The sequence below is a fragment of the Xiphophorus hellerii genome, chromosome 15 (genome assembly GCF_003331165.1).
Source record: "Xiphophorus hellerii strain 12219 chromosome 15, Xiphophorus_hellerii-4.1, whole genome shotgun sequence".
NCBI classification, from domain to species: Eukaryota; Metazoa; Chordata; class Actinopteri; order Cyprinodontiformes; family Poeciliidae; genus Xiphophorus; species Xiphophorus hellerii.
The window spans coordinates 15846299-15862895 of record NC_045686.1 but is presented as its reverse complement, the minus strand read 5'-3'; the positions used below and the strand labels follow the sequence as shown (position 1 = coordinate 15862895).

General features: G+C 37.7%; 1 protein-coding gene across 2 annotated transcripts in view; it reads right to left on the bottom strand.

The window, feature by feature from the left end:
- Nucleotides 1–16597, bottom strand: part of nbas (NBAS subunit of NRZ tethering complex) — a 166723-nt gene that overhangs the window by 46555 nt on the left and 103571 nt on the right. For both annotated transcript variants that reach the window (XM_032585504.1, XM_032585505.1), the window contains 5 exons: nt 15635–15745; nt 11056–11306; nt 5589–5929; nt 3781–4011; nt 294–496 (listed from right to left, as the gene is read on the bottom strand). In XM_032585504.1, the coding sequence (XP_032441395.1) occupies nt 294–496; nt 3781–4011; nt 5589–5929; nt 11056–11306; nt 15635–15745 (1137 nt within the window). The remainder of the gene's footprint in view (nt 1–293; nt 497–3780; nt 4012–5588; nt 5930–11055; nt 11307–15634; nt 15746–16597) is intronic.

Sequence of the window (16597 nt, the reverse complement as noted above, 5' to 3'; positions counted from 1 at the left end):
GTTTATACAGCAATGAAGCAAGGAACTTTCAGGCTTTCAAAACAAAGCTTTTAAGAGTTTTCCATGGCAACAGGTCAACATACTGAATCAGTAAGTTAGCTATGTCCTCACACAGGAGTGAGATACTATTTGTTCACCTATGTTCTCTTGCAAACTTCTGTAAATGTGTATAACAAATGCATGCGTTTTTATTTTAATGTACAGTTTTGATTCCTGACTTGAGTTCCTTGTGCTCCGACAACTATACAGGTGTGAGAAAAACTGAGAAACAGAGAGAAAGTGAGTGATCTTACCTAAGTGCTGCCACGACCCTCTGCACAGCCTCCTGAAGCACAGTTTTGACAGACAGGTCGAGCGGTCCAACAGCTACAGACAGGAGCTCTTTAATCTGCTCCAGAGGATGTCCGTCAGTTGCCATTGTGACTGCTAACTCGCAAATTTTTGACCTTTCAGACCGCGACAAATCATAAAGCTGACTGTAGCGCTGTCGCTGTTCCTAAAGTAGAGAGAGATAAACAAAACCAAAAGGAGTCTGTTGAATGGTAACATTTTATTGAACTGCATTATGGGTATTTTAAAATTCCCATAACGCAGTGAACTACATTAATTAAAATGTGGCTAAAGAAAAGATGTTTTCGTCTATACATTACAGACCTTTAGATGTACATTTGTAGGAGTTAGACTTTTGTCATAGTGAATCCCAAACCTCTTTAAATTTAAATGTCTTAACTTTAACACTTTTACCTGCAAAATATGTGTGTTTCTTGCAGATATAAACCAAATCATTTCTTCTAATGTAGAGATGCTGGTATAAAAGACATACACTTAGCAATCCAGTATGCACTTTGATCATGACACGAGTACTTTTTTTTTTTTTTTTTAAATCAAATATGGGTCTTTTTGTATTACCGAGACAATATTGAGGACTTGATACTGATATCTTATTATTATTCCTTCTGTTGAAATGAGACAGTGATCATTTATATGAGATACTTAATTATAATATTATATCCATCAGCGGTGTGCCAGCTAAAGGCTGAGGAGTGCCTGATGGGATAACATTTTATATGCAGCAGTTTCACTGTGGTCCCTCATGTTCCTGGCAATATAGTCTGAGGCTGAGCGCCTGATGACAAAATACAGCGATTTTGGTAATACGCCAATTATGTGCAATGGACATGATGATGAGTGAATGTGCTATAACATTAAGCTTTCAATTCATCAGTCCTTGCTCCGGCTCTGAGAGGAATGGAAATTACGGAGCAGGATTGAACTTTTCTGTAAAATAATGCAGAGAACAGACTTTGATTGGGATGTTTATTCTGGAGAGCAATTTATAACCTTTCTCAATGTTCGTAGCACTTTGCCAGTTTACAGAAACAATCGCCAGTGTGGATTATTGTGATTTTATTTGATAAACTTGTACAAAGTGCATCATAAATGTAATGTTCAACATTATGGCTTCATGAATGAAATCTGAATAGTGTGGGATGCATTTATTTTCCAAGTCCACAACTCTATCCTTGAATCGTCAGCTTACTTCTCTGGTGTTTGTTCATAAATATTCTCTTACAAAATCTCTGAGTCCTTCATGGAATAATTGAATTTATACAGAGATTAAATTAAACACAGTCAGACCATGTTTACTATTTAAAGCTGTGTCCTAAACGCAGTTGGTGGAACAGAATTTTACTTAAGGACATCAGAGGGGTTCAATAGAAATACACATCACACATCTCAGATTATTTGTAAATATCTTTAGATTAATATACCATTATCCTTACACTTTACAATCAAACATTGTTCTGTTTTGATCTATATGCATAAAAACAGCTCAAGCAGTTTAAATACTTTTGCAAGGCAGTATGTATGAAATCCAGAGAACGCAATTTGTTCTCCTAATGCCAGGTCAGTGCACCTGTTGTTGCAGTGGATCATGTCCTTTTGATAAATGAACTCTTTATAGCCGAAAGAACCCATAGAGCTCCTTATATCCATCTTTCTCTGCCTATCTGGCCTTTCCCACTCCTTAATATGCTTTTTATCCTCTAAGGATGCAATCGCTTCACCCACTAAAAGAGGTGAAGTTTCATTAAAGAGGATAACTTGTCTGATAACGTGTTCTGCACACACGCACCTGTGACTCTTCCTGAACGCTCTGCCTTGTAATGCTTGTACCTTCGCCTCCATTATGGAGGATTTGTGCTCTTAAACACAGATAAATTGGGGGCTAAATATCACCAACTTACATGCTGTGGTGGTCAAGCCGGTTCTCAGTGCAGCCTCATGGTCGCATAGCAACACCTCACTCACCAAATCATAACGGTCCGTTTCTCCGGCCAAGCATTCATTTAGTGTTTACACATGTGCATGGGCACAGTGAGGCGACAGCGGGGTTAAGTCAGAGTGACTTTATTTAATGAGCTACAGCATGGTGCATGTGCCTTGTATATGTCCATATGGAGGGGCTCATTTTAAACAGCAGACAGTAGATTTACATTAATATACCCTTGACCGGCCTCTGTGAGCCTTGGAAGAGTTTAGCAGAGCAGAACCAACCAAAATATGCAACCACATATACAGAATAAACACTCGCAAACACCATCTGGAGGTCGAACTAAAGGCCATCTCATGGTAGGGAAATGAGAAATGCCGGCATGTATGTGTGTGTGTCAGAATATCAAAAACAAATACTCAAAAAACTCGAAGTCTGGTTAACATGCCTGTTGCTTCCATCCATTGCAATACTTGGCATACCAGCACATAATAAAATAAACTGAATGTATTACAGGTGAGTAACTTCGCAGAGGTAACCCATACCAATGCAAAGGGCAGGGCTGCCTGAACATAACTGGCTTAAATGTAGAGTTTATTTGCCTTGTACTTTCAGTTTTTTTGCCCTTTATCAGTAAATAAACTGGCTCTTGACGTATGTTAATTTTTTTTTTTTTCTGAATCTAAGTGTTTATGAGGGAGGACTCCCAAACCTTTTTAGTGCTACTTTTGTTTGCAGACTTAGATTTGAATATACCACCCATTTCTGGCACTGTTGCCATAGTGAGCGATGAGCGAGTCTTACAAAAGACTAAAGAAAGTGAGCTTGATGCTAAAGCTTCATAGGATGTGTTTAATTTTTCACATGATTGATTTTAGACTTTTAAAAAGATTTCTGTGGGACTAGTGGACATTTATTCTACAGTTTGCAGAAAGACAAAATAGGTAAACAAGGGGAAAGATATGGAGGAAAGTCCCCAAGGCTGGGTTTGGGAGTGTATGGGATACATAATCCACCAGTACCTGATATCAAAATAAGAATTTTAAGAATTCTTATTTTTAAAATAATAATTTTTAAAATTCTAAGTTTAACACACCTTTTTTTAGTTTGTCAAAGGATAAAATAAAAATCCTCTACTTATTTAACAACTAATAATTTCTGTGTTTCAATCCATTTTGGCTGAAACAATTATGTGCATCTTATTGAAAACAAATAAAAATTAAAAAATAATATTTTTCTGTTGAAACATAAAACAATATTAAAGAGCCTTTAGAAATGCTATTCTTGGTACTTTTAAGAAATATTTTATTACAATACTGTTACGATGCTTTTTTTTTTGCAGAAATACAAATAAAAAAAATCTGCATAATGTATATAAGGAGACATATTTCTTTTGAAACCTTTTATTTTTTCATAAGTTGATATTTTTGACACAGTGTTGCATAAAGAGAAATTCTCATCCTGAAAGAAAAAAACATAGCTATACTGTGGCAGATGTGTCCTACCTGCTGGCTGTCTTTGAGTGACAGGACGAAGGCATGACTCAGAGTGTCCAGGTGGGCCTCGGATTGCTGCAGGTGTGCTAGAGCCTCGTCAGAAGTCATTCCTGTTGGGTCTGTACCGTCATGCTCTCCACTATTATCAATTCCTTTCTTCCTGTTCCTGTTCTTTTCGCCCAGCTGGCGCAGGGCTTTGGAGGCTCGCTTTATCACCTCCAACCTTGCTTGGACGCTCAGCTGGACGGGGAATAGAGGACATGGAAGGTCAAGGAACGAAGGACGGGGAGACGTGATAAGAAAAGCAAATGAGTGGGAAAGATTGAGGTCAAATTGGGCAAAGAGAGGGAGGAGAGGATTGACAGGTGATATTTATTAATTCAAAACATAACATGCTGAAGGCATGGAATCGATCTCGATGAAAATAATATCAGGAACCTGAAGTGTAAACGCATGGGAGAAGCAGGTTAGAGAGAGAAATGTGTGTAAGAGACATCATAGAAGTCAGGCTAATGTGATTGATTTTATTCAGTGTGAACAGGTTAACTATTCATGCGGGGAGGAGAGGGCCTTTGGCTGAAGGTTTTACCCTCTTACATGAAAGTAGACAGCCGTTGACATGTTCTGAACACACAATCAAACCGAGGTGGATACACCAACATTATCTGGCTTCATAGCTGCCACTTCTCATTCAAGCATAATAGATATTTTGAAGACATCAGATTTTTTCTCCACCATCTTTCTCCAAGATGGTCTTTCAGACTGAATCACCTGGTCGGATCAGTCTGTATTAAACTGTAAATTCAGGTATGACACCAAAAAGGTTTATCTAAAATCAATAGTGAGGAAGAGAGGTTGCCAATGCTGGGAGTTTCTCTTTATAAAATTTGTCCAGTGGGTAGAATGACAAACCTCAGTTACCCATCTCACCTCTTAGCTTTGTCAGAAATTGATCGGGCTTCTTTGTAGAGAGCAAAGTAGCACTTAAAGGTCAGCTGTAGTCCTGATAGTGAGAGGGGTTTGGATTTTTCCTGGATGGGCTCAAAATGACGGGAAGAAAAGGAATAGAAAAGCGATGTGTTTCTGAGAGGTAATCTGCATGTTAAAGACCAGAGGGAAAACTGTGCCTGGTGGGAATTGGGGTTTAATTGGCTCTGAAGAAGAGAGGGATCAATTAAACCTCAGATTTGCAGGGAAAGAGACGGGACATAATGGAAAAACGGGGGGGGAAAAAACAAAGGTCTGAAGAGGGAACTGGTAGGGTGCAGGGAAGAAAAAAAAGACACAGTGGGCTACTATTGATAAGGTGCACTGAGGCCCTTTAATTCTACCGCAGGATAATTTCTCACAGAGTTGTAATTATGTGTCTGACATTTCTAGGGAAATTTCATAATTTCTTTTATAAATCAGGGCTAGTATGAGTTTTGAGGCTTCAGAGTTTGGATGTGAACAGAATTCCTCATCTGAAATTAGCATGAGGGCTTTTGACAACTCAAAATGAAGCTGGAGGCACAGGTGAAGATCAGCTAAACAATTTAGAGTCAGGAAGGAAAAACATGACAGGTTGATGTAGTGACTAAAACTCCCCACAATCCTTCCTCCTGCACAATATGTGTCCTGTCTGGGTGGCGGTCAGGATCCACTGGCCGCAAATGCAACAGTTACAAATGTGTATGCCCAGCTATCAAATCCAGTCTGATGCTTTTACAGAGAGAGAAAAAAGTTTGTTCCACACTACACTCTGATGTGCTGCTTTTTCATCCTTTCTGTTTGGCAAATATTGATTCATATGAATAAGATGGCAAAATGCTGCTTACATTTTTGGCTGCGTCAGGAGAGAAAGTGATACTGTCCAGGAAACGGATGGCATCTGTGGGGACTAGTTTGTCCAGGTACTTGGCACAGGTGTTGTAAGCATGCAGGTAATCCTGATCACTGCGTGGGGGTCGTTTCAGCAGCTGTGGATCTCCTTTCCAAAACAATTTCTGCAGCCATAGTGCGTGAACTGCGCTGGCGGAGACCGTTGCCTTGCCGCCTCCGGGTAAAGGCAGCCGATTGGAGAGTTTAGAGATGGACTGAACATTCTGACTGGTCAGGACTGGCTGTAATGTGGCCAGTGGATCAGAGGACTCATCAGTCAGCTTTTTGTAGTTTACACCTGCAAAACAAAAACAAAAACACAGTGAAGTATATTTGACATTATAAAACTTGCGTGCCTTTCCCCATCCAACAACTCTTTGACTTAGGTTTGATTTTTTAATATGCATGTAATATAAGTTGTCATATATTAACATGTTTAATATTTGACACAATTATATTTTGTATATTTTGTTGAATATCAAAGCAGTCTTACATCAAATGTTAGCAATAATTCAAAAGAAAATCCAATGGTGAACATATAAAATGGTCTCATTTGTAAACAAAAAAATGTTTGTCAAATACTAAACACTTAATAAATGGGTTATGAGAAACCCATTTGAAAAGTGACAAAATATGATTAATTTAATTAAGTTTGCACCGTATTTTGTAAATGTAGATGGTTTGGGGGATTGATTCATTTCTTTATCATAGAGTACATTTTTGCTACATTTTAAGGTTAGTTCTAAGTCATTTTAAGACCTTGCAAAGATAATGTATGCAATACAAATTGTATTAGATCTCAATGGGACACCCTGCATAAATATAGGGTAAATAAAAATACACGGACAGAGAGTACACTTACTTTTATAAATAAAATTGGGCAATTTAAAACATTGGTTTGTTGTTATCAAAAGCAAAAAAAAATAGGTAAATTATGTCTCAAGCCTTTATTGCCATTTTTAAAAAATAAAAACTTACTTTTCCTCTGCAGTTCCAGAAGCAATGTGACTTATTGATCAGAAGCAGTCTATCTGCAGCTGTAAAACTCTCTCCCACTTGATATGTTTGAAATTTTTGCAAAAATCCTTCCTCTGGTATGTTTAGCTAAATCTCAACTCAGAAGAGGTTTTTCTTTGCCATCTTTTACCTCGACCATGTCTCTGGTCACTTGACACCTCGCACTTCTAGAAAGACCATGTAGGCGGAGGTACTTATAGAGGCTGTCACTGAAGGATAATGGGTTCTACCTTGCTTACTGTTAAACTTTTTTTCTTTTTCCTGTTAATTTCTACATTTCCCCCCTCCATGACCATTTTTATGAATGGAGTGTTAAAGCTGTCAAATAATTTTTTTTTTTAATGTACGACCTCTTATTGTATGCTAATGTTCATTCTGGGCTCCATTTAAAAAGGGGAATGAAGCTGCTTAATTACTATGCACACCTTGGATAAGGTGTTAATCTGTTAAACCACAACCCTCCTTGAATATGAATGCATTTTACTTGAAACAATGGAAATTCAATTAACATTCAGTTTACTATGCTGTATAGCTGGAAGAAAGAGCAAAAGTATACAAATGAGTTCAAAATCTCTGGTTTCATAACTGTATTTGCTGAGTAGATAAAGTAGTTTCAACATTTCATTGCACAGTAGGTGCAGGTTTACGTGGTGTTAATTCATGTGGTGTGAACAGTCAATGTGCTTATAAATCATATGAGAAAAGCTTACATGAAAATAATGTTTAAGAAGCTATCGCACTTCCAAAATACATAAATGCCGATCTGGATAATAAAGACGGTTGCGTGTTGAAGCAGTGTTGCCTGATCATGCACAAGTACATATGCAGCATGGCTCGAGCATGTTTGTCTCTGTATTTACGGGAACGGGCCGTTGAAATGTTTGAGGTCTCCTGTGCCATCAGACAGACACATTACAGTGGCAACACCGCTGCCTGTCTGGATGTTAAATATTTAATGCTCTCCTGTCTGTGGAGAGCGCTTCATCACGTGGCTCAGAATGCTCCATTCTGCTTCAGAGATGAAAAATAAAATATAAAAAAATATATATTGGTAAAAAATTTAAATCAAGTACATATAAAAATTCACAAAAAACAGAACACCAAACACTTTTATATTACCTCTACACAGAGCACCTAAACCGCAGATAAGAGTGACATGCACTTACACATGTCCACACATTCTCACTGTCTGGCTCTGCTCAATGCACCTTTTCTCTGCTTCTGTTTCAGTCTCCTGCATAGTGGATATCATCATCTTCCTTCCTACACACCACTCAGACAATCAGCTGATACACCGTCTGATGATGGTATAAAGATTTAATGCACACTGCCTGACTCTGAAGCCAGGAACTAAATCAGCAGACACAAGTGTGTGGAATCATTTTCATGTTTGAACACGCATTTGTGTCTAATTTCCGCTGCTGACCTGACGTGAAGTTGGAGAATCTGGTGGTAGTCCTGTATCCTCATTATAGAACCTACTTTTTGCAGTTAAATATTTCTAGCAGCAAAGCAGTCCCACAGCATGATGCTGCCCCTACAATGCTTGAAACTTTATACAGCATACCAAAATAAAAAACACACTTAATTATGGGTAAAAAGCTGAATATTTGCATTTTAAACCTTATGACTTGGTTTTCAGGCCTCCTACATGAATTCTCAAAATATTTGTTAGAATATTTTGGCCCATACCTCCTTACCAAACTCCTATAACTCCTTGAGTTGAGGTTAGCATAAATGATTATCCAACTAAAACTTTGTATGCGCTGATGTGGTTTCCAATGTGACTTATGAATCATTTTGAGTGAGTATGTGTCAAAGTTTGATCATGTTAACAGAAAGTTAGTGGCCCTGGAGACAACAACTTGTGTGACAATTTCACCCACACAGAGTGTGAATTTGTGGGTTGCGGAAAAGTTGTATGTGAGGAAGTTGGAAGGAGATTCAGGGAATGCAAACTTCTATGTGTTAATGTCACAAAATCAGCTGAGGTACAAGTAGCCTGTATGAATTTGGATGCTCTAGATTTTGTTGAGGTTTTTGAGTGTGGCAATGTGCATCTGTTGGAGTTCATGCGCCAGCATCTGCAAAACTGATCAATTAGTAAATCCCTCCCCTGAACGGAGTGTGTAAAATTGCAGCTTACCTCCTGTATCAAGGTACAGCTCTGACTAGCAAGTGTGTGTGAGGTACAAAGCTTTGAAAAACTTTGAGGGCTTGGGGATTCAAATCACTGCAAAGTAGTTATGTTTTGAAACAATTTCTGGGCTAACAAAAAAGTTTTAGGACTTGGAGTAAAACTGCAGCTTCTGTAGAAGGAACCATCTACCTGTTTTGTCATTTCTTGTCCCTTTGAACTGTTGGCTTATTTTTTTAAAATTAAAAGATCCTTCAGACCCTCCCGAGGTCATATGGCTCTAAATTTTTGATGAAGACAGGAGATCAGGAGGTGAGGTGAAAATTCAAGGTGAAGTTTCTTTTTTCCTGGCAGGAGCAGCTCCCAAAGTTTAAGTACTTTACTTCTAGAGCAAAGGAAGTAAAATATGTACATACTACTGTCAGTGTAGCTAAATATGTTCCTGGTCCAGATATATCTAACCTCGCAGTCACACATACATATCCCCCACCCCCACACAGCCATATTGTTCTGCACTTTGCACTGTCACATTATCTGTACTTTGCCATAATTGGACCTGCTGCTACTTCTTTGGTGTGGTTGAGTGCCTTTAGTTAATTTAGTTGTATATATTGTTATTATTATTATTGTGTGTTTGCTTATTTATACTGTATATATTTGACCTTTTGCACGGGAGCTGCAATGGAAATTTCGTTGAATTCTGTTCAATGACAATAAATGCTATCTATCTATATCTATCTATCTATCTATATATCGATAGATCGATATATACGGTAGATCGATAGATAGTCGGTTAAGGTTCTGAATAAATCCTGGAGTCTTCAAGTATAGCTATACCTACAAAATTTATAGAATCCATTTTTGAAATGCATCTAGAAAACAATGCCTAAAAGCTTTTTCTTTTAACAAACTCCAAAAACTAAGCACTCCATTTAACATCTGAACAGCACACCTGATGAGACTAAAGATTCTGATGCAAGTCTTTAATTAACTTGTAATGCAATTCTTTAGAAAAGAATACTTTAAGGGAACAAGAACAAAGCAAGAACAGAAAGAAGTGACATTATGCACAGCAAACCTACTGTATACCTAATATATTGTGCATTAGGCAATACCAGATATCGCAACCTATGTAAATCACACTTAGATTTCTGTCACTTCTGTAAAGTATGCCTCTGAATCCATTTGGAAATTTAACAACACTTGTGTTTTGCTTTCATATTGGTTGATTTGCTTCCCCTGCATTGAGCCTACACCTTAAGTGAAGATTTTGCTTGTTTATTATCCAAGTCTTAAAGTCTATCTCTCGGGCGAGTGTGTTTTTGCTTTGTTCATGTTTTAAACAGAGACACGTGTCACTGTTAAAAATTGTGGCACTTCCACAAGCAGAAGGAGGAAGCGAGGCGTGAAAACACAAGATGACACCCAGCTGACCTTTACTGAACTCCCAAAAGAGCTGACAACGTTTTCACCCTTACAAAACCGAGATCAGGTACTGAAGAGCTGGGAGGGCGATGTCTGGTCTCAACGTCCTTTGAGATCAATGCTCACTTCAACGGTGTCACTGCAGGCTCCCAGGGTGTCAGTTATTTGACTAATAATACAAACATGGGTCGGTGTCTCTTTCAGTTACAGGCAAATGATTGCATTCGGTTTCAGCACTGCAGGAAAGTGTTTCATGAACCAATCGGGAAGAAATAAAAGGGACAGAATAAGATCAAGGAGGAGATAAAAGATAATGCATGTAACCTCTCACTGTAAATTTGTCATCGGGGATGTTTAATCTTTTCTTCACAGTGAAATATGTGTTGTTTTTTTTTATCCTCACAATTTAGGGGTGGAAAATCTCCCATAAATCCTTCATTTAAAATGTATTTCACTGGTATTCACAAGATAGAATGTATTTGTTAATGCCTGGAATTTATGAATGCTGCTGCTCTAACATTTGTCTGAACAGTTTTTGTTTAAATCATTCAAAATTTAATACTGATAAAATATCCAAACTTCCAATCAATTCCGAGGAGCTTCCCAAGCCTACTGAGGAGGAGTATCCCCCACAGCATGTTGCTACCAGGATGATGTTTCATGGTGGAAAAAGTGTGTTCAGGGTTATATACAATCACACCAAGTTTTTCATCAGTCAAAATCTCAGCAAAATCCACTGAATTCTATGATTGTAAATTAAGAAAACATGAAAAAGTCAAAAGAAGAATATATATAGTTCATCATCATCATCATCAAATAGAAACAAAAAAACTCCCAAAACATACCTTTGGCAACAGTACGAAGGTTCTTCAGCAGTTTGACATGAGAGTCTGGTTTTATGATGGTGGTCACATAAGGCTCACAGCCTGCAGCGTCTATTAAGGTGTAGTAGTAGAGAAGGCGGCCCAGGTCACTTCCCTCCACAGTGGGCAGAACATATTTGGTCATGTGGCTGTAAAAGGCCTCCGGGTCGCTTTTCAAAGTGTCAAACAGTTTGAGGGAGTTACTCCGACTTTCGATTTCTTCAGTGGAAAGACTTGAAGTGGGGGAGAAAAAGCAGGGGGCAAATAAATCAGCTGAGAATCAAATCAATACAGCACAAATGCATTTGGATCCAGATATTAACATACACAGTATAAAAATACACATAACTTTTCCCTCACTGAGTTTAAATAAATCTAAAATTATCCAGATAGGATTATAAAAATTATGTCTGTTTGCTCAATGCCAGATTATCAATAGAGAATCTTGTTTCCTTTAAATTCATAAGTGTAATTACATTAAGCTTACTAAGTTCTTCAACAATTTAGGAAGACTGATGGCCACAAGTCTTCACAAGTATCACCGATTTATTTGGAGGAAAAAGATGGACACTTGAAATCCTGAGAACACCATCCCAACATATTGGGATGGCAGTATCATATTTTGTGAGTGCTTTGCTGCAGGAGTGTCTGGTGCACTTTACAAAACAGATGAAGACAGAATGCTATGTGGCAAACTAAGAAACTGTGGAAGAATATCCAAGTCACACAGGCCATTCTACCAAATATCAAGGAAATGAATCTATGAATCTTCTTAAAAATAGATCTATAAATAATTATCCTAAACATTTTGGCATTTAGCAAATATAAATAGTTGTTTAATAGTTTGCTAGTTCACCTAATTAAGATAAAACAAGAACGATTGGTCTTATTTTGGGTCAGGCACTCAGAAAAATGGATGTCTTTTTTTAGACATTTTAGATATTTAAAAATCTGTTAAACAAATAGGAGTATTTGCTTGTAGTCTCAAAGCCAAAGATTTGTTCAGTAAGACGACAAGTAAGCAAAAAAGCAAAAAAAAGTAGCATAGAATAATATGATTTAATCAGTAGTCATAAGTGAACCAGCAGGAGCGGATGTTGTGTTTTACAAAGTTATAAAAAATAATAATAGAGCCCTAAAAAAAACTAGGATATTTATCACAGCTGACAATCCTAAGAATTTGAACTGATCAAACTTAAACAAAGAGGAGGAATGAAAACAAAATTGAAAGTATATAGGAAGAAAGTCAAGTCGAGGACATATTGAACATTCAGATGGTGGCAAAAATCTGAGGAGAAGCCGTTTCATCGACTTGATTAATCTGAGCACAATCTGAGTTTGTGTACCCATAGAGCAAAAAGTCAACTGCAGCAAGTGGTCCAAAGAATGAGAACCAAACTAAAATGAAGAGAAGCAGAACAGCACAAAGAAATGGAGAAAATCCCCCAGAGAAATGCAATTAAAGTCAAACAAGAAGCGCTACAAAGATTAAAAAGGCAAGGGCAATGTAAAGCTACTCGCTGGTGGTCTCCGAGGGGCTCTGAGCAATCTGCGGCTGTCTGGGAGCGTGTTCGTAAGAGTGGAGTTCTGTTTATCTGTCAGAACAAGACAACATCAAAGTGGACAACGCTTCCCCTGGGCTCTCCGTCGCACTTAGCTGGGAGGCTTCTGCTAATGAAAAAATTAAATAGAGAGCAACAGCGGATGCAGCCGCTGACAATAGGCTCAATAATGTAAATAACTCTAATCATGTTCACCACAGGAGCTCTAATATGGCTGCAATCATCTGAGCTAATACAAAGGGAAGCACACTCAGCTTAGCTAGTGCTCTGTCTCTCTCACACAGACAGGCATCCAATCAGGGTTATTTTATTAGTTATTCATAATACCTCTAAAGAGAATGAGGACTATACGAATTGAAACCTCCTTTTAGTGAGATGAGAGGCTATGAGCTTTGATAAAAAAAAAAAAAAAACTTTTGTTAAGTTGGGAGCATTTCTTCTATTTTTCTCTGTGGTTTTTAACATCTCTGTGGTGAACATATTTCTCTCTGATAGCTTCATTACTAGTGTCCGCCACGCTGGCTTGGCTGCTGCCGCCGCTTCCTTGTTGGTTGCTCTCTAAGGACGCAATAGAATTTCCCCACTCTATCTTTGTGGTACTCATGTGGCTGTAATATCAGATGCTTGTTATTACAATCTTCTCTTGTTTGTTTCAAAAGCCAGGCCAGAACAAGGAGCCAATTTAATCTGATTTGATCTCTGCGCCGCTCTTCGCAGTCCTCGTCTCCCGGCTCGTCCCAGGCCCATATTAACATGTTTGCTTCAGATGTGATGCATGAGATAACAAACAAAAAGAGATTGCTAATGTTCCCAAATTTTGAGGCATATTCAATTGAAGAGCCAATCAGACAGTACAGATTAAACTGTAGGGAGGTTTTCGAAGAGAAGTGATAGCTATCCAGCACGGCATTGTTCAAAGAGATGCTATCTGAGAGTCTAGAATGCTTGTAACTTTCTGCAAAGTAGGGGAGGTTGTACTGTAATGCTGTTGGAAAAATCCAGAAAACATTTTTTTTTCCATAATACATAGAATATGTTCAGTTAATGATGTCAAACTGCATCCAGCTATAAGATTCTCAGCAAAATAAGAAGCAGTATTGAGTAAATGCAGGCCTGGGAGATTCCCTCTTTCATCAACACAACCAAACACACACCCGCTGTCCAATGGACACAGTTCTGATAAAAAATACAGCAACTTTGCAGAATGCAAATAAACAGAAACAGCGGACAGGCAAATGTGATGTTATGTGCAGCAGGAGAAAATGAAGAGCCCTATGTATAAAGGATTCAGGTGCTTTGCTAGAATGATCAGACCTGTCAAACTTTATTCTATAAATATGGTCTAAACTCTGGAAACACAGCCACAAACAGCTCTGGATAGCTCAATAGGTCGACCAGGCTCATTATATGAAGAGAGTTTAGTCCTCAGTGCAGTTGTCCTGGGTTTGATTCCTGGTCTCTGGCCATTTGTTGCTCGTCTTCCCTTTCTCTCTTCTTTCTTATTCCTTATTCCTTGTCAAACTACTGCTCATGAAAGGCCACTAGTGCCAAAAAAAACTTTAAAAATAAAACCAAACCAAACCTGACTGTGCCAGAAAAAAAAGAATGTGTCAGAGCAATTTTTGTTTCAAGGACCCAGCCAATTGTTATTTTGAAGACTGAGAGTGATTTGAAATCTGGCAAGAAAAAGCTTGCTGTTCTGCTGAAAGGGCCAGAGTTGACCAAAATTCCGGACTGTGAATTCAACTTCAATTCAATCAACTGTGAATTGTAGCAGCTCCTAAACAAGGCGAATGAGTGAAATGCAAAAAATGTATTTCCCATCAGGGATCAATATAAGTCAAATCTCCATTTTGCACTCCCGCTTCGGCCTATATACGTCTTTCCCCTTTAAATTCTCCTGACTGCACTATTTATACCGTTTCCTTCCTCCATCCATCCGTTAAATCAATAGGCATACTGCAGATGCTTCTACTCGAGATTATAGCATGAATATCCTTCACAGATTTGTCATGATCTTGAGGTTTTGGTGGAAACACACACACATAAAGCAGCTGTGAAAAGGGTTTAGGAAGGTGCATGTTGTAATTTATTGTTAAGCGGAGTCCATAAAGCATTTCCCTATATCAGAATGTGACAAGTGGGAATTTATCACAGATGCACACACGTTTGCCTCCAAATACGAGCAACCCTCAAACTCTGCTGAAAAGGCATTCTGTAGAAACAAGAAAAGCTGCAGTGCTACCCCAATAAACTAGATATGAATTGAGGGAGCAAATAAATTATGTAAATAGTTTCTGACACGCATACCGTCATAAATCCAAATTCACTCATTATCTAGATGTTTCATTTACACTTGGATAAAATGCTATCTTTAATGTACCCATGCTCTCTAAGAATGAGTAAAGTTCACATTTGGGTTCACATTTTTCAAAATTTAAAAACAAATTGGTTATCTGGAAATTCAATGTTATTTAAGTAGTCCTAAATATTCTGGTCGGTTTTTTATGATAATATTGCGGAGAATTGCTGTAAACCTACAAACTAATGATGCCCTGATCAGTGATTTTTGATTTCAGTCAATTATTTTATCTTTTAGGATAATGCATTAGTGAGAAAATGTTCTTCTCTGATAAAGCTATTGGTTCTGAATCACATAGAAAGCAAAGTTATCCCCATTTATGCATCGTTTGTTCCTAACCTTTGGGATTTTTATAAAACTCAAAGTGCATGTTGTTGGCTGATGCATTTATAGACCAAATAGGGTTAAAGATTCTTGATTTTGATGAATGGAATGAACACAGGCTGAAAACAAAAAGAAAAGTCTTCAACTTCTTTAGTATTTGACCTTCCAATCAACCATCAGAGCAGGTCAATTAGACAATTCTAATCTCTGGATGATTATTTTGTGCATATCTACTACAATAAAACACCAAAGGAAGGAAAAAAATGTAAGAAAAACACAAGGAGCTAGGGTGATCATGTATGTGTGCATGTACCTGCTTTCTGTAAAGAGGAACTCGAGGTGGGTCATGTAGACCTCCCACAGAGGGACGGAGTAACGCTTTGCCAGGGATAAAGCAATTCTGTACACGTCGTCATCCAGTGTCCTAGCAGAAACATGGAAGAGGAGAACAGACATGGCAATAATCAGATTTTATCCTGTTAAAGCAGAGAGGTCAATTTCTTTTAATTTCTTGTATTATATATATGTTGCAGAAATGTTTCAAACTAGGTTAACCCCCGGGACATCTTTAATAGGATTTTGCTCTATTTACCTTTATGTTGCAAAATGGTACACTTGATAAAACTATTATGGAAATTCTATTTCTTTCACTGTCATTGCATTAAATCTTTTCTATATTTTTATGCCTGTTTAGTCCAAAAAAGGCCAAATCTTTCTGAAGAAGGAAAACACACAATATGAAGTATTTTGCAAAAATAAACTACAGAGTGGAAGTTTTTTTTTTTGATGTGGGTGTTTCAGCCTTGACCAGGTCAAAACTAAATCACAACACTGATTTGTACGCAGTATTTCTTTTGTTTTTTTTGGAATAATAAGAGTTGAAACCAAAAACAAACACTATTTATTTGTGTGACCTAAAATGGTACACTTTTAAAAGTCCAACAAAAATTTAATATTTAAATTTATTTTTCACTTTTTTCTTCTTTAATTCTTTTCTAGAGCTCCAGACCGACCCAGAGATATCCAGAGAGGTTTCGATATTTTTTAAATATGTTCTATGTTTTTGTGCCTGTTTTGTCATTTGATTTTTTTTCCAAAAAAACTGATTTTTGAAGGGGAAAACCCAAAATATATAGTACTTTCAATAGATAGATACCAAAGCTGCTCCTCCTCAAATCATTCCATGTATTTACTGATTATGAAACGCAAGATGTCTTCATGGACAGAAAGCCAAATGCAGTCAAAATGCTTCTGATTCTGGCAAGTGAGAAGTAAT